The following is an 18,987-nucleotide window of genomic DNA, read 5'->3' on the forward strand; positions in this document are numbered from 1 at the left end:
ACCATTTGCATGCAGCCCACAGTGGCCAGCTTCAGAGCCAAGTCTGTGGTACTGAATCCTTGGTAATGCTTGTACAGCACTTGCTGTATGCCAGGACTTGCTGTATGCCAGGACTTGCTGTATACACCACACACACTGTCAGTCCCCAGGAGGGGAATGTGGTATGTGATGCTTCATAAACACATTGAACTCTTTCTGCCAAGGAACAGCCATTAACACCTTGGGGTTACTTGCAACTCACCTGTGGACTGTTGGTCTGAGCTATTGTCCATCACTTGCAACTCAGTGTACACAGGTTCATCAGAGCTGGTCCCAAAAGCAAGTCCAAGCGCTGGAGAGCATGAGTGGGAAATCTCACTTCCACCCTGGATGGAGAAAAACTTCAGCAAGATTGTCATTTTATCTTTCCGACCCAGATGGACTCCATCTTGACTCAAAGACAACCAGAGTATCACCAAGCATCTCCTACAGGGCAGGCTTGGTACTAGGTGGTTTTATTTAGATTATTTCATGGAATGTTCAGGAGAATTGCTCCCTCTTCACTCCTGAATTCTTGATGCAGTTCTTCCACCTTCGCCCTTTCTTCTCATCTCTGTCTCATTCAGCTCCCTCATTACAAACCTTCCAACTGGCTGGATGGCGCAGTTGCTCAACCAGCAGAGAGCACTGGGGTAGCCCCAAATAAATGTTCACGTCATCTCCAAATTACCAGCACTATTCCCAGGTCCCAATTCAAGACAAAACCTTATCAGCCTCATCAGTGAGAGCACGTTTTCACCGAGCTGAGTAAAAACTTAGGTACAAGACCATTCAGTGGGGAAAACACTCATTTCTTTGAAGAATGGTGCTGGGAGAACTGGATATCCACATGCAAAAGGATGAAGCTGGACCCCTACATCACACCATATACAAAAATTAACTCACAATAGGTCAAAGCCCTAAGTATAAACACTAAAACTGTTAAAACTCTAAACAAAAAACATGGAATTACATTTTCAAGATCTTGGATTTGGCAATGGATTCATCCTTATTTGGTTTTTAACTTCATTGTGAGCCAATTTAGCATCCAAAATTCCAGTAGGTTTGGTAAAAATTGACAAGCTGATTCTAAAATTATAGCAAAAATGTAAAGGGCAGGCCGGGTGCAGTGGCTCACACCTGTAACCCCAGCACTTTGGGAGGCTGAAGCAGGTGGATCACTTGAGGTCAGTAGTTTGAGACCAGCCTGGCTAACATGGTGAAACCCCATCTCTGCTAAAAAAAAAAAAAAGAAAACACCAACAATTATCCAGGCATGGTGGAGTGTGCTGTACCTGTAATCTCAACTACTTGGGAGACTCAGGCAGGAGAATCACTTGAAGCCGGGAGGCGGAAGTTGCAGTGGGCCAAGATCATGATACTGCACTCCAGCCTGGGTGATAGAGTGACTCTGTCGAAAGAAAGAAAGAAGGAAAGAAAAAAAAGAAAAAGAAGAAAGAGAGAGAGAGAGAGAAAGACAGAAAGAAAGAAAGAAAGAAAGAAAGAAAGAGAGAGAGAGAGGGAGGGAGGGAGGAAGGAAGGAGAAAAAAATGTAAAGGACAAAGAAAATCTAGACTCTTCTTAAAGGACAACTCACCTTATCCTGGTCATCTTGGCGTCTTCATGATTATGAGCATGAGGACTTCTAGAATTCTCTCTCTCTGTCCCCTGTCCTCTCTAGGATTCCACAGTCTTCCCAGGTGACCAACACTTGGGATCCGCCTTTCAGGCAAGGTCCTCTTCTTACCCATGGGGCTTACATATCTAATCCAGTGGTTCTTACCCAGAGCTGTGCACTGGCACCAGGACACCCCAGGCACACTTGGGGCAGCCCCTAGAGATTCGGTTGGTCTAGTTTGGAGTCTTCTTCCGCAAACGCGACTGTGATTGATTTACATCTGTGACTGAATCCCTACTGAAGATGCCTAATTGCAGCACAGTGACCTCAGTGACGCTAGCCCTAAGCATAGCCACCCAGAAGAACAGGGCATTTGGCCAAGCGAGAGTGGTGTTCTGAGGAGGGTCCTGGTCACACACCTCCATCTGTCTGCACACCTGTCTGGCCATCTGGGCCCAGCTAATCGGAGTCCAGTACCTCTTTTCTTGGTCTCAGGCCCACACAGCTTCACTCTTCGCACGTAAGCCATGCCCCTCTGAATTTCTGATGCCACTATCTTATCTCTAGTGCTGGAGTTACTTCTTCTTTCAGGGAACATCACAATTCTTTCCGCATTTGAAACTTCCCACTTTCAAAAATTTTGTCTTTCTCGGTGTCACCTCCTCTGCCTAAGGGTAGGGCCCAGGTGTGAGAAGCAGGGAACTAAGAGAACCACCCTGACTCTCGGGGAGCTGTTCTGCCTTGGCCCGTTCCTGTGAGGACACACGTCCATGGTACTGAGACAGCCAACAGCCCTGGGAACCAGAAACCTCAGCCTCCTATGAGCAGGTCATGGCAGGTAGACACAAGCCTTGTTCTGGGGGCCAGGCTAAGAATGTCCCATGGATTGAACAGTAGAGACATTGACCCTGTTTGAGGTGTGAATTCTAGATTTGAGCTCCAGCAGTGCAGTTAGAAGCAGCCGACCTGCCTCTAGTTCCTAAGCCCTTGCACCCATCACACTGTTCTACACAAGTGGCCACTTGATCCCCTAAAGCTGTGCCCTCAATGGACACTTTGTTCACATTTAAGTGAATATGATCCTTTTAAAAATTAAAAATACATATTTTAGAGATAGTCTTACCCTGTCACCCAAGACGGAGTGCAGTGTGATGATCACAGGTCACTGCAGTCTCAATTCCTGGAGTTGAGGAGTCAACTGCCTCTGTCTCCACAGTAGCTGAGACTACAGGCGTACACCACACCTGGTTTCATTGAGGTGAATATAATCTTTGCTGCCAGCATCTCGCCCTTTGATAGTAGTCACACCCTCTTAAGAGGGCTTTGGAAACAATTGGCCTTGGCTAGCCAATCCCAGGTTTTCGCTTCCAGGAGGGTCTCCAGCTTCACACAATATTGTGCCCATATCTGTAGCAGCCTTGGTTTTTAATTGCAAACAACAGCATCCACCCACATCAGCGTTGGTAAAAAATAAATTGCTTTTTTTTTTTTTTTTTTGAGACAGACTCTCGCTCTGTCGCCCAGGCTGGAGTGCAGTGGTGTGATCTCGGCTCACTGCAAGCTCTGCCTCCCAGGTTCACGACATTCTCCTGCCTCAGCCTCCCAAGTAGCTGGGACTACAGGTGCCCGCCACCATGCCCGGCTAATTTTTTGTATTTTTAGTAGAGATGGGGTTTCACCATGTTAGCCAGGATGGTCTCGATCTCCTGACCTTGTGATCCGCCCGCCTTGGCCTCCCAAAGTGCTGGGATTACAGGCTCAGTATGTTTCTATATTGCCTATCCCTTTAAAAATTGTTGGGTTATATTATTGTTTTAACAATTTTGTATTTTAGCCTTCATATGAAAGACATAGGTTGCTTATACATCACAACTACAGTATTATTCTAAATTTATCTGTGTACTTACTTTTAGTAATGAGATTTATACCTTCAGATGGTTTCTTGTTACATGTTAGCATCAGTTTCTTTCAGACCGAACAATTCCCTTTAGCATTTCTTGTAAACCAGGTTTGGTAGTGATGCATTTCCTCAGCTTTTGTCTGGGAAAAGTATTGATCTCTTCTTCATTTTTGAAGGATCTGTTCCTTGGGTGTGGTTTTTTCATTGGTATTGTTTTTCTTAAGCACTTTGAATATGTCATGCCACTTCTCCCATAGGAGGGAGGCCCTCGGCCTGTTTAATTTTCGCTGAGAACTCTGCTTCCTGACATATCAAAGGTCCTCAGTATGTTGTTTGATTCACTTCTCTTGCTGTTTATAGTATCCTCTTTGTCCTTGACATTTGGAGTTGGATTATTATATGCCTTGGCATAGTTTTTTTTTTTTTTTTCCTTGAGATGGAGTCTCGCTCTTGTTGCCCAGGCTGGAGTACCGTGGCACAGTCTTGGCTCACTGCAACCTCTGCCTCCTGGGTTCAAGCAATCCTCTTGCCTCAGCCTCCCAAGTAGCTAGGATTATAGGCACCCACCACCATACCTGGCTAATTTTTGTATTTTTGGTAGAGATGGGGTTGCACCATGTTGGCCAGGCTGGTCTCGAACTCCTGACCTCAAGTGATTCGCCTGCCTCGGCCTCCCAAAGTACTTGGGATTACAGGCGTGAGCCACCACACCTGGCCACCTTGGCATAGTCTTATTTGGCTTGAATCTGCTTGATGATCTTTGGTCTTCATGTACCTGGATATTTATATATTTCTCTTGAATTGGAAAGCTTTCTGTTACGATCTTTTTGAATAAGCTTTCTACTCTTTCTCTGCTTTCTCTTGAAGACCAATGACTCTTAAATTTGCTCTTCTGATACTATCCCATAGATTTCCTAAGCTGCCTTCATTCTTTTTTTTCTTTTCTTTTTTCTCGTATTGTGTATTTCAAATGGCCTGTGTGAGCTCACTGATTCTTTTTCTGTTGGATCAGTTCTGCTGTTGAGGCCCTCTCATGCATTTTTCAGTGCATCCATTATATTTTTCAGCTTTGAGGTTTCCGTGGTCTTTTAAAATTATTTCAATCTCTTTGTTAAATTTCTTTGATAAATTTCTGAATTACTTTTTTTATATTTTTAAAATTGCATTGAGTTTCCTCAAAACAGCTATTTTTTACCTCCCTCTCTGAAGAGTTTAACATCTTTATCTCTCCTAGGTTAGTCACTGGTGACTTGTTTATTGTTTGGTGAGGTCATACTTCCCTGAATGTTCTTAATGCTTTTGGGCCTATGTTCATGCCTGGGAATTGAAGAAGTCGGTATTTATTCCAGTCTTTGTAGTCTGGTCTTGTTTGTACCTGTCCTCCTCTAGATGGTCTTCCAGAAATTCCAAGGGTACTGACTGTTGAGTTCCCTAAGCCTGTGGTCACTGAAGCTGTTTGAGCACCAGGGTGCCCTAAGCTCAGGTTCACTGTGACTCCTGCAGGACTGAGGTCCCGGAGGGCCCTGATGGACTTGGAGAAGATACGGGAGGGGTTCCCTGGGTTCCCAGGCAAAGTGCTTCATTCACTTCCCTCTTCTTCCCATTGGAAGGAGTCTGGGTACTGAGCTTTGTGGATCTGGGAGAAGGGTGGCTTGGGCACTCCCATGGCCACTGCAGCTGGCAGCACATACCCGAAGCCCACAGCCTCTAGGACCAGAGCAGCGCTGGGGCTTGTCTGAGTCCTGTGGCCACTACTGCCTGACTGCTGCTGACTTATGTAGGTCTCGAGGCCGAGTTACTCTGCTGGTGGTGAAGCTGGCCAGGGTTCAGGTCCATCCCGCCAGGGCAGCAGATTCTTTTCTACCTCCAGGCAGGTCTAGAGGTGTCTGGGAGCTCCTGCCTGGGATCAGGGCCACTGTGTTCTGTCTGATGCTGTGTCCACCGTGGTGGAGCCTGGACTAGGTTCTCCTCTTTCCTGCATAGGAAAGGAGTTCTCCCTGCACTGCACTGCCTGGAGTTGGGATTAGGGTAACACAGGCAGCCCTGTGGCCACTGTAGCGGATGTCATGTATGAAACCCACAGCCTCCCAGACCAGCACATCATTGGTTGCTGGGGCTCACCCAAGGACCACAGTGCCTATGGCCTGCCTGCCACTGAAATTTATTCAGAGCCTGAGGCCACTTTAAACAGCTGGTGGTGAAGGAAGTCAGGACTCAGGTTTGTCCCACCGGGCAGTGGATTCCCTTCTAGCCCCGGTCATGTCTAAATGCTCTGTCTGTGGGCACCGGCCTGGAATCAAGGACCATGGGGTTCTGCCCAGTGCTGTGTTTTACTGTAGCAGAGCTGGTACTGGGCTCCAAGGCAAAGTTTAATGCACACTCTCTTCTCCCTCCTAGAAGTGGACACATTCTCTCTCTGCACTGCCTGGGGTTGAGGGAGGGATGGTATAGGCACTGCAAGACTGTCTTTTCCACCCTCTTCAATGTGTCTTTTCTTGTTTTTAAGCTAAAACCAGGTTATGTGATCTGTCACCTGATTTCTTTGGCTCTTGTGAAGGTATTCTCTTGCTTAGATTGTTGGTGGTTCAATTTGATGTTCCTGCAGGGAGACAATCTTGTAGAGTTCTATTCTGCCATCTCGCTCCACTTCTTCTCATTTATTTAGTTGTTCTTCAACTTATTTCAACAATATTTTGCAGGTTTCAAAGTATGAATTTTGCACTGCTCTTGTTAATTTCTAAATTTATTACGTGTTTTGTTGGTATTATACATGGGTTGATTTCCTTAATATCATTTTAAAGCAGTTTATTGACAGTATATAGAAATAAAATTAAATTTTTAGTATTGCATTTATATCTTGAAACTACGTCAAATTTATTTCTAATAGTATTTTACTGAATTTCTTAGAATTATATATGAGATCGTGCCATGTGTAAATATAAAAAAATTATTTTCTTTTCAGTAAGGATGTTTTAAATTTTCCGTTCTTTACTACACCTCGCTACAATCTACAGTATAATGTTGAATAGAATTTGCAAGAGTGGACATTCTTGTAACTGATTAGTCATTCACCCTCTCATTGCTGAGTATAATGATAGCTGTCAGTTTCATAGGTAACTACCACTAGTTTCAGGAAGTTATCTTATTGTTCATAAATTTGGAGTGTTTTTTTGTTTGTTTGTTTGTTTTTGAGACAGAGTTTCACTCTTTTTGCCCAGGCTGGAGTGGTACAATGGCGAGGTCTCGGCTCACCGCAACCTCTGCCTCCCAGGTTCAAGTGATTCTCCTGCCTCAGCCTCCCAAGTAGCTGGGATTACAGGCGCCTGCCACCATGTGTGGCTGATTTTTTGTATTTTTAGTAGAGACGGGGTTTCACCATGTTGGCTAGGATGGTCTCGATCTCTTGACGTTGTGATTGCGCCAGCCTCAGCCTCCCAAAGTGCTGGGATTACAGTCGTGAGCCACCGCTCCCAGCCTGGAGTGTTTTTGTTATTAAAATGTGTGATATTTTCTCAAATGCTTTCTGTCTGAGATGCTTATATATTTTTGTCTTTTAGTCTGTTAATATGGTGTTTGCATGCAATGATTTTCAAATATTAAATCAATGGTGCATTCCCGGGGTAAATCACATCTGCGTATAGTGCATAATCTATTTTATATGTTTCTGGATTCAGTTTGGCAGTATTTTGTTGAAGACTTTTGATTTTATAAAACAATGAGCTGGGCGTGGCGGCTCACGCCTGTATAATCCCAGCACTTTGGGAGGCCTAGGTGAGTAGATCACCTGAGGTCAGGAGTTCGAGACCAGCCTGGCCAACATGGTGAAACCCTGTCTCTACTAAAAATACAAAAATTAGCCATGCATGGTGGTGCATGCCTGTAATCCCAGCTACTTGGGAGGCTGAGGCAGGAGAATCGCTTGAACCTGGAAGGTGGAGGTTGCAGTGGGTTGAGACTGCACCACTACACTCCAGCCTGGATGACAGAGTGAGACTCTGTCACACACACACACACACACACACACACACACAAAATGAAAGATACTGTTCTATATTGTTTTGTGATACAGTTTTGGTGTCAGTAATCCTGGCTTTATAAAATGAATTGGGAAGGGTTCTCTCCCCTTTTATTTTCTGCAAGAGTTGGTGAACAATTGATATTAATTTCTCAGTGTGTTTGATAGATTTTGCCTGGGAAGCTACTTGAGATTTTTATTGTAAGTTTTTAAAATTACAATCCAATCTTTTTACCTTCTGTAGATCTATTTCGATTTTCTATTTCTCCTTAGTCCTTTCATCTATTTTAGTTTGTGTCTTTCTAGGACTTCATCCATTCTGTCTAGGCTATCTGATTTTTTTAACATAAGATTTTCACTGCATTGTCTTGTATTTTTATTTTGTAATACTGGCAGTGATGGGTTTTCTTTTATTGCTGATTTTAGTAATTTGAGTCTCTTCTCTTTTTTTCTTGATTGACCTAAGTAAACATTTGCCAATTTTGTTATCTTTTCAAACATTTAATTTTGGTTTATTGATTTTCTCTGTTGTTTCATGTTCCCTTTCTGTTGGCTTAACTCTTACTATGAAAATTTTTTTTGTCTTTAAAAACTTTGTATTTGGTTAGTTAAAATTTGAATTGATTTTGGGGTATCAACTCTTCTCTTATATGAAAATAAGAACATGAATCAAGAAATAATGGGTTCCCAAATACTGCAGTGGAAACACATTTTTGGGGGGGGTACAAAACAAGTATCCATGTACATATAGTCCTTGGTTCCCCAAGTCATTGAGTCAACTTGGTCAAAATAAGTAGCCTCTCATTTCTTATCTCATGAGGGTGGTCTTGCCTTGCTTGGAGACATTATAATGAGTTCACTTGATGTAGTTACTTTTAAGCATAGCAGTTTACTTCATATCCCATTTTCAACCAGTTATCGTACCCAGAATAATTGCTAGAATCAAATTCCATCATGAACAGGTAAATAAGTAAATTCTGTCATTTACTGTCTAAATTAGATATATAATTATTTATATATATGTACATATATTTTACTTGTAATTCAGTGAACATAAGGCTTTGTATGCTCTGTCTAAAATATGCTGTCTATATTAATTCTCATGATAGTAAAGAATAGAGTGATGGAGTCTATTTATATTTTACATATATCTTCCATTTAGTAGCAGAAATAAAATCCTTGTACTTGATTTGGTAAATTCCTCCATTTAAATTAAGATGTTACTTCCCGGAAACAAAATTTTTTTTTTTTTAATTTTAAATCTTTAATTTCTGTTTTCACATATTTTCTTCTTGCTTCCAAAAGGAAAGGAGTGCGTAGCTCTGTTGACTGTACATCCTCCACAGCCCCTGGGTCGGGGCGGGGTCCCTTGGGCCGCCCGGGGGTCCACATGCAGCCTCTGGGGAGCGGGCGCGGGGTGAGGTCCGGGGGCTGCCTTATTGCTGAGGTCCGGCCGGTTGGGGCCGCCGCTAGGCGCGCTGGCTGGGCAGCTCCTGGGAGATGAAGCGACGCAGGCGCTCCAGGTACTGGCTGTAGAGCTCGATGTCGTTGTGCCTGGCGCCCTCCACCCACAGCGGCTCCACTGCCTTGGGGCAGCGCTCGTAGAGCGCCAGCCCGTGCGACAAGTCGATCACCTCGTTCTCCGTGCCATGGATGATGAGCACGGGCGACGTGATCTTGGACACCTTCTCGATGTTAGGGAAGGCGTGGAAGCAGTAGGTCTTGGTGTCGGGGAAGGCGACGCGCATGCCCGAGGTGAGCGGCGAGTGCAGCACCACCGCGGCACACTCGTAGCGCGAGGCCAGGTCCACGGTGGGCACCGTGCCGATGCTCTGCCCGTACAGGATGATGCTGTCCGGGCTGATGCCGTACCTGGCGGCGCCGGAGCAGGGTCAGCCGCGGCCTCCGACGCGCGCGCACCCTTCCCACCAGCGGGCGTCCCCGGGCCCAGCTCCGGATGCGACCCTCCAGTCTCCCCACTCAGCCAAGTCAGTGGGTCAGGCCCAGGCTCCACACCAGTCCCGAGGGCCACCCCCAGCCCCCAACACCGCGGCGGTGGGCGAAGCCAGCGGCCCCGCCCCATTCCCTGGCGCTGCCGTTCACTGGCGTTTCCTAGCTAGGATCTGCAGGGATCCCGCCTACAGAGTGCCCCTGGGGCGGGGGTAGGGGAGGCCCTGGCACCTCTCGTCCTCCTGGTCACCCCTAGGTGCACACTGGGAACTGTGTGCCCCCCACATCCTGAATGCTTCATGCCTTCCTGCCCGGGTTAGAAAGCCGTTCCTGGTGCACTGGCCAGGACAGCGGACACTCTTCCTCCCTGCAGCCCTTGCCCACCCCCTTGGCCATGAGGAATTCAGGCAGCTGTGTCCCCAAATGTCTCCACCCAATTTTGGACTCTCGGAGTCCCCACGCCCAATGAGATGCCAGTGCAACCCAGGTCAGCATCGAGGGTGGTGGCTGCGGAGGTGGCACCCCCTCCCACCAGCACCTTCCCTTGGGAGTGGACAAGTCCTCGGCCACCTCAGCACCACCAGCTCCCACCCATGGGCACCCCCACCCCCAGGTCACTGGTGTGCGGCCCCTGACCCAGCTGATCCAGCACCAGTTACAAGGCCTCCTCGTGCCCAATCCCAACCACGCGGGACCCACCTGCTACCCTGCCCATGCCGGGACCCCACAACTCTCCTCCCACACGGTCTAGGCTCTGATCCCAGGCAGATGCCCTCTTGCAAGGCAGGAGCATGGGCAGGTGTGCGTCCCCTCTGCCCGGCATTCGGACTCCACCAGCAGGGCTGTCCCCGTCCCTGGCCTGGAATCCCAGCCTCCTGGCAGCACTCCACAGCTCACCACTCACCCATGCCCCAAAGGATGCTGCCTGGCTTGTGCCTGTGGCCCCAGCTCTGCCTCAGCCTCCCTGGTCTGCTCCCTGGCAGCCATGGTCAGTAGTGTACTGAGCCAGCCCAGCCCTACCACCTGCTACAGGCAGGAGCCCCCAGCTGCCACCTGGATGTCACCACTCAAATGAACGGGACACATCCCCAGTGGAGGCCCTGGGCACGCTCTGGCCTCCCCCTCACAGCTCTGGGCCTAGGTTCCTGCAGGACAAAGTGGCAGCAGGACAGATGGCCGAGCAGACAGAGCTCAGAGCTGGCCATGGCGGGTGTGACTCTGCCAGTGGCCCAGGCAGTAGAGACAGGAGGGGCCGAGGAAGTCGCATGAAGTGGTGATTGGTGTCAGCGCCCCACACTGCTGGGAGGCCCCCAGAGCCAGGGTGGTGCCAGGGGACCAGCTCCCAGGCCCACAGCAGAGACTGCCTGCAATATCACCAAGGCAACGAGGACCCCACCTCCCCAGGGCCTCTCACTTCTCAGAGCTGTGCCTGGTCCCTGCGGGAGCAGGTCAGACCAGTGGGCTGGGCAGGGCCAGGACGAGACAGCCCCAGTGGATGGCGAGCAGGAAAGGCCGCCAGAGGCCTACCCGGGTCTCCTTGTCCAAAGCAGCACTGGCCCGGGCGGTGCTCAAACACCGGTGAAGGGCCCAGGCAAGCGCAGGGCTGGGGACCTGGATGACTAGGAGGGCTGGATCTGGAATCGAGGCTGGCCCAGACCTCGGGTGTGTGCTGGGGGTCTGCACCTTACCCTGCAGGCCCTGCCCCAGGATGGCCAAGCTCCGCAGCCACAGGGCCTCATGGGCCAGGCCTCGGGACCTGGATGCAGCAGCCTCTCCTCACTTGGCCCCAAGTGCTGCCTCGGCCGATGGGCTCCCAGCCACACGTGCACAGACCCCCAGACCACCACCCACTCCCTACCGCCGGGTGGCATCCACGCCCCTGTAACAAGCTCAGCCCCTTCCCGTCCTCAGGCCAGGGGTTCCCAGGGAGCCTGGCTCCACAGGCCAGGGTGTGGGAGGACCGCCTGGCCACACCTCAGCCATGTGGAGGCGGCACCTGCACACCCAAGCTCGCCTGTCCGGCTCTCTGGCCCTGTGCATCCACTGTGGCTCCCCTCCTGCAGGGCCGCCCACCTTCCTCCCAGGGAAACCCGCCCCCCGGCCTGGTCCCCTCTTGGGTGTGCCCAGGCTGAGCTGCCCCCAGGGTCGCCCTCACCTGGTGCGCAGGGCCTGCCAGGCGGCGTCGATGTCGGCGTAGAGGTTCCTCTCGGAAGGCCTGCCCGCGCTGGCACCGTAGCCGGAGTAGTCGTAGAAGATGTTGCAGTGAAGGCGGGAGCCCAGGCCAATGTAGAAGCTGCTCATCTGGCCCAGGTCCACGGCGTTGCCGTGCGAGAAGAGGACCGTGTACCTGGCACCAGGCACGCAGCGAACATACATACAGGAGACGCGGTTGCCGCGGGCGCTCTTGGTGGGGAAGACCTCGATGGTGTCCAGCTCGCGCTGGCTGTGCTGGAAGTCGGCGCGCTCCGTCAGGTGCAGCTTCCAGCGCCCGGGTGCGCCCGAGGAGGCCCGCAGGGTCCCCAAGGGGGCGGCCCCGGCCCCACCAGGCCCCGGCTCGGGCTCAGGCACCAGGGAGTAGGTGGCCTCCGGCGGCAGGAAGGCGAGCTTGGCAGCGATGCGGACGGGGCAGGGCGGGTAGCAGAAAAGGCAGCAGAGCTCACTCAGCGACAGCCCGTTCATGGCGGGCGCCGCCCGGGCCGGGCCTCCACCGGGGCCCCCGCCAACAACGCCGCCCGGCCTGGCCCGGCAGGGGAAGGGTGGTGGTGCTCCGAGTCGCGGGCAGGGGGGAGAGCGCCCCCCCAGCTACCGCCCCAGACGGCAGCCCCGTTAGGAGGCCAGGGCCCAGCCCCATCGCGGTCCAAGCCGAGCCCCAGGGAGCCTCGCAACCACAGGTCTCCATGTCGTGCCGTGGGAAGCCCACCCCGGCCCGCGCCCCCGGGCCCCAGGGCCGCGCTCCATGGCTCCCGGCCGCCCTCCCGTGCGTCCGTCGGTCCCTCCGCGCCCCGGCCCGGCCTCCTGCACCGCCACCGCTGCAGCTCCCCCACGAACGGAAGTAAAATTTTTCTTAATGGGTTGATAATTCACTAGTTTACCTCTAATGAGTCTCAGTATTTAATCTATCATGAAATTACGCGGCACCAAAATAAAATATAATTAGTTAAAACACAAAAATTATTTTATTGATTAATTTAGACATCAGATGTTTACATTATGAAATCAAGGTATTTTTTGGTTTTTGTTTTGTTTTTAGAATATTAGCAAATATTACCAAACATGAACCATAGTAAAAGTTCTTCAGTAACACTTTACCATTCCATTTTCAAATAACCTGAATTTATGTGTCAGATTGAAAAGCTTTTAGATGAGTGACCTATATTTCTGTATGTATCCAAATATTTGTATGTCATGTAGACAAGCCAAGAAAATACGCAGATATGTAAGCCATTGCATAGAATGGTAAAGAATACATTCTTAAGGAAGAGAATAAGATGCATTCGCTTAATGCTCCAAACAGGTCTCTAGTATCTCAAATGCAGCATTCACCCACTATTTCCAAACATATCAGGGCCAGGTGCCATGGCTCATGCCCATAATCTTGGCACTTTGGGAAGTTGAGGTGGGTGGATCACTTGAGGCCAAGTTCCAGACCAGCCTGGCCAACATGGCAAAACCCTGTCTTTACTAAAACTACAAAAAAAAAATAAAAATAGCTAGCCATGGTGGCACACTACTATAATCCCAGCTACTCAGGAGACTGAGATACAAGAATCATGTGAACACGAGAGGCAGGGGTTGCAGTGAGCTGAGCCGAGATCACGCCACTGCACTCCAGCCTGGGCAACGGAGCGAGTGAGACTCTGTTTCAAAAAAACAAAACCAAAAGCATTGTATCATGATATGTGACTAAGCTGAATTTAAAACACTGTAACATAAACTAGATGAAAAGTATTATACAAAATTTTTCTTTGTATTTCTATTTGTTTTGAATTTACCAACAATTCAAATCTTGCTGAGAATATTTGCACTATAAATATTTCTGTGATTATTGGTTATATTCAAATTCGCTCATTTTCAAAGCTACCTGTATAAAATTATTAAAATTGTACATAGCTTGGAATAAGAGTATGTTGAATATAATTGCCATGTGATACATTTATATTTAATAATTAAAAGCATATTACAACACTTACGCCTCATCTTAATGTTACTTAACCTTAGAAACAGAGTAAATGATAGGAATAATATGGGAGACAAACTGTGGAAAGCCACATTCTGTATATCTCTGTTGTTTTTATTAAACTTTTTTCCTACTGCACTTTAAATTTGTCATAGACCATTATTTTAGTAATTATTAATGTAATCTTACGTATGTATATTCTCTACCATCTTAGCAGGTTGAATAAAATACATGATTAAAGGCAAAAATGTGTGCAAGGAAAATATAGAATATTTAAGTTACAAAAGCTACTCTTACTGAATCTCTTAAATTACAGTTTATAGCTAAAGAGTACAAACTATTGTAAAAGTTTTCTCCCATTTGTAAGTAATTACACATATAAAGTATCTCCCCATTCAGTAGATCTTATATTTCTTTCAGAAACATATATTAAATATAAAACATTCTGAATTCTAAATTGCATTTAAAATTGTTCATCATTGGTTATATTATGTAATTATAAGCAAGTACATTTAATGACTACATACTGTAAACTTTCTTTACCACGTGGCACAAATAGTTAATTTACCTTTTTTTTCTGTCTCTGTCTTCTATGTCCTAGGCTATTTCAGTTTTCTCACAAGTAGCCATTATTTTCAATGAACTACCAAAAAGTTATAAGGCAGCCACGCTCAAACAAAAATGTTAGTAATATAGTATAGTATAAAGGTTTTTTATTTCTTAATTTATATTCCAAATTGTTAAATAATTTTATCATCCAGTCTTGATGTCTGAAAACATCTTAAAATAGAGAAGTTCACAATATTAGATGCTGTATCTTTCTTCATATAATGACAAAAGACTTTAGTTCTTTTCTCAATTTTAGGAGAAGTTTTGCTTTAAGACCAATAAAAACATAAGTTTACATAAGCTGAGAGCACGTTATGTATAGCTACTCTGTGGAAAACATTTTATTTTAAGAGCTATTAGGAACATCTTTTGAGAATATTCAAGCTATATATGATGCTGCAAATTTATTTTTATGGTTTCTATAACTGGCAAGGCAAGCAGATGATATGCTTGAAGCTATCTCGTGATGAGCACATCTGGGGGAATAAAGAAGGGCCTTCACAAGAAGAGGGAGGCAGCTGGTACATTCAGTAATGCATCATGAACACCAATGCAGTGGCTCCTGAGAAAGAGTCAATATAATACCTGGATTCCTTGTTTCTATCTCATATGTAATCCAATTTCAAGGAAGTATAAAAGTGACAGGGATGGGGAGAGTATATGAACCATTAATATGAAATCTAAAGAAGTGCAGGCATCCAGCTGTCTGGTGTCTACTGAGGTCATTCACCCAGATTAACAATACAGATACTTAGTTAAATTCTGAACTGCAGATAATGGGAAAGTAGGATTGTGGAAATCGGCTCCATCCAAATTATTACTCAGGTCTCCTCCTCTTCCAGATGCTGTCCCCACAGTATACTCAAGGTGTCTGATGACATTGATGAGCAACTGAGGAATCATTTAATTACCAAGTTCTTCATCCTTACTTAAAAATGTAGAGTCACAAAATCATATATGAAAACACACTCTTTTTTTTTTTTTTTTTTTTTTGAGATGGAGTCTCTGTCACCAGGCTGGAGATACTCTTTTTCAATAGAGTATGGCCTTCTGTCCACTGTCCTCTTATTCTTTCCAGAGTAGCAAGGTGTCCTTACGGCATACATTTAGCATAAAATTAGATGGGTTCCATTATAAAATAAAATGGAGACAGAATAAGTCAATACTGAATTCTTTGGTAAATCAAGCAAAGTCTTTAAAAATTTTTCTAGAAAATGGATTTATTTTTGTTTTTATTTAGTGTTTGTTTTATTTAGTTATTTTTAGTTTTTTTGTTTGCTTTTGCTTCATTGTTCTGCATTGCTAACTCGTTAAAATCACAAGCTATCTTATTGTATATTGAGTGTATCTGCAAGAGCTGTTTAGTGTTTTCTTCCCTAGTGAACCAACATAACGATTATTCTGCTATGAGTCTATGTTACGAAATATGTCTATGTCCTGCTATTCTCAGGCTTCATTTTTGCCTCTAAATCCTTCAGGTACTGTTGTTTTGGGCAGTGTAATGGATGTTTCTTCTTTTGTTCTTTCTGTGCCTTGAAAATTTCAGTAAGGAAATAAACTGGTTGTCAAAAACACCTGTTTGTTAAAATTGGGATCAGACCTTTTAAAGAAGAAATATACTTGGTTTCCTTGGCTAAATATTCAAAAGTTAATAGGATTTTTTTCATAGTATAACATAATTTCAAAAGTTAAACATAACTGTATTTAGTTTTATTGAATACCTACTTGTGTGGCATATTACATTTATTTTTGTTAATATTAAATTTAAACAATTTTAAGTACAAATTATTATATAGTGTGCAAATGTCTTTTTCATATAATGACTTCTTTTTCTCTGGGTATATACCCAGTGGTGGGATTGTGGATGAAATCTATTTTTAGATCTTTAAGGAATCTCCACACTGTTTTCCATAGTGGTTGTACTAGTTTACATTCCCACCAGCAGTGTAAAAATGTTCCCTTTACACCATATTCATGCCAACATCTATTATTTTTTTATTTTCTTAATTGTGGCTATTCTTGCAGGAGTAAGGTGGCATCTCATTGTGGTTTTGATATGCATTTCCCTGATAATTAGTAATGTTGAGCATGTTTTCATTTGTTTCTTGGCCATTTGTGTATCTTCTTTTCAGAATTGCCTAGTCATACCCTTTGCCCACTTTTTGATGGGATTTGTTTATTCTTGCTGATTTGTTTGAGTTCCATGTAGATTCTGGATATTAGTCCTTTGTCAGATGAATAGTATGCAAAATATTTTCTCCTAATCTGTGGGTTGTCTGTTTACTCTGCTGATTATTTCTTTTTCTGTGAAGAAGCTTTCTAGCTTAATTTGATCCCAGCTACTTATCTTTGTTTTTGTTCCATTTGCTTTTGAGTTCTTATTCATGAAGTCTTTGCCTAAGCCAATGTCTAGAAGAGCTTTTCTAATGTTATATTCTAGAAGTTTTATGGTTTCAGGGCTTAGATTTAAGTCTTTCATCCATCTTGAGTTGATTTTTGTAAAAAGTGAGAGATGAGGATCCAGCTTTTTTCTTCTACATGTGGTTTGCAAATTATCCTAGCACCATTTGTTGAATAGAATGTCCTTTCCCCACTCTGCATTTGCTCTGTCAAAGGTCAGTTGACTGTAAGTATTTGGTTTTATTTCTGGTTCTCTATTCTGTTCCATTTGTCTATGTGCCTATTTTTATACCAGTACCATGCTGTTTTGGTAACTCTAGCCTTGTAGTATAGTTTGAAGTTGGGTAATGTAATGCCTCTAGATTTTTTTTTTTTTTTTTTTTTGCTTAGTTTTACTTTGGCTTTGAGGGCTTTTTTTTGGTTCCATATGAATTTTAGGATTGTTTTTTCTAGTTCTGTGAAGAGTAATGATGGTATTTTGATGAGAATTTCGTTAAATTTGTAGATTGCTTTAGTCAGTATGGTCATTTTCACAATATTGATTCTACTCATCGATGAGCATGGGAGGTGTTTGCACTTGTTTGTGTTGTGTATAATCTCTTTCAGCAGTGTCTCTTAGTTTTCCTTTTAGAGATCTTTCACCTCCTTGGTTAGGTATATATTCCTAAGTATTTTATTTTTTGCAGTTGTTGTAAAAGAGGTTGAGTTCTTGATTTGATTCTCAGCTTGGTCATTGGAGGTGTATAACAGTGCTACCTCTGATTTGTGTACATTGGTTTTGTATCCTGAAACTTGGCTGAATTCATGTATTAGATCTAAGAACTTTTTGGATGAGTCCTTAGGGTTTTCTAGGTATACAATCATATCATCAGTGAACAGCAGCAGTTTGACTTCCTCTTTACCTATTTGAATGCCCTTTGTTTCTCCGGTCTGATTGCTCTGGCTAAAATTTCCAGTACAATGTTGAATAGAAGAGGTGAAAGTGGATATCCTTTTCTTGTTCCAGTTCTTAGGCGAAATGCTGTAGATTTTTCTCTGTTTAGTATAATGTTGACTATGGATTTTTCATAGATGGCTTTTATTACCTTGAGGTATGTCCCTTCTATGCTTTTTCTGATGGTTTTAATCATAAATGGATGCTGGATTTTGTGAAATGGGTTTTTTTGCATCAATTGAAATCATATTTTTAAATTTTTAATTATTTATATGTGATTGATTACATTTGTTGACTTGCATATGTTAAACCATCCCTTCATCCCTGATATGAAACCCATGTGATCATGGTATATTATCTTTTTGATATAATGTTGGACTCAGCTAGTATTTTGTTGAAGATTTTTGCATCTATGTTCATCAGGGGCTGAACTATAGACCTACTGAGTCTGAACTATTGGTCTATAGTTTTCTTTTTTTGTTATGTTCTTTCCTGGTTTTGGTATTAGGGTGTTACTGGCCTCATAGAATGATTTAGGGAGGATTTCCTCTTTCTTTATCTTTTGAAATCATTTCAGTAAGATTGGTACCAATTCTTCGAATGTCTGATAGAATTCAGCTGTTAATCCATTTGGTCCTGGACATTTTTATTGTTGGCAATTTTTTTTACTACTGTTTCAGTCTCACTGCTTGTTACTTGTCTGTTCAGTTTCTTTCTCTTTTTTTTTTTTCCAGGTAGGATCTCACTCTGTCGCCCAGGCTGGAGTGCAGTGGCACAATCTGAGCTCACTGCAACCTCTGCCTCCCAGGCTCAAGTGATTCTCTTGCCTCAGCCTCCTGAGTAGATGGGATTACAGGTGTGCACCACCACACCCAGCTAATTTTTTTTATTTTCAGTAGAGACAGGGTTTCACTCTGTTGGCCAGGCTGGTCTCAAACTCCTGGCCTCAAGTGATCTGCCCACCTCAGTCTCCTAAAGTGCTGGGATTACAGGTGTGAGCCACTATACCCAGTGCAGTTTCTATTTATTTGTGGTTTAATCTAGGAGGGTTGTATATTTCCAGGAATTTATCACTCTCTCTAAATTTTCTAGTCTGCGCACATAAGGGTGTTCATAGTAGCCTTGAATATATTTCATATTTCTGTGGTATTGGTTGTAATATTTCCCATTTCATTTCTAATTGAGCTTATTTGGATCTTCTCCCTTTTTTTCTTAGTTAATCTCACTAATGATCTATTGATTTTGTTTATCTCTTAAAAGAATCAGTTTTTGTTTCATATATCTTTTGTATTTTTGTTTCAATTTTATTTAGTTCTGATCTTTATTATTTCTTTTTTCTTCTGGGTTTGGGTTTGGTTGGTTCTTG

At 44.7% G+C, this 18,987-nt stretch overlaps 1 protein-coding gene across 1 annotated transcript; it reads right to left on the bottom strand.

Moving 5' to 3' along the window:
- Positions 1–8,790: 8,790 nt before the first annotated feature.
- LOC100973889 (alpha/beta hydrolase domain-containing protein 17A-like) lies at positions 8,791–12,542 on the bottom strand. The gene is made up of 2 exons (XM_034952246.3): positions 11,657–12,542; positions 8,791–9,423 (listed from the first exon to the last, which is right to left on the bottom strand). Exons 1-2 carry the CDS (start codon positions 12,178–12,180, stop codon positions 9,021–9,023), a joined length of 927 nt encoding a protein of 308 aa, XP_034808137.3. The 5' UTR covers positions 12,181–12,542; the 3' UTR covers positions 8,791–9,020.
- Between the last annotated feature and the right edge of the window lie 6,445 nt (positions 12,543–18,987).

This window comes from Pan paniscus, chromosome 23, assembly GCF_029289425.2.
Source record: "Pan paniscus chromosome 23, NHGRI_mPanPan1-v2.0_pri, whole genome shotgun sequence".
In the NCBI taxonomy this organism is placed as follows: Eukaryota; Metazoa; Chordata; class Mammalia; order Primates; family Hominidae; genus Pan; species Pan paniscus.

Coding starts and splice junctions, on each gene's coding strand:
- LOC100973889 (XM_034952246.3), bottom strand. CDS start 12,180: ATGAACGGGCTGTCGCTGAGTGAGCTCTGCTGCCTTTTCTGCTACCCG. Junction 9,424..11,656: donor TGGCAGGCCCTGCGCACCAG/GTGAGGGCGACC, acceptor CGGCGCCGCCAG/GTACGGCATCAGCCCGGACA.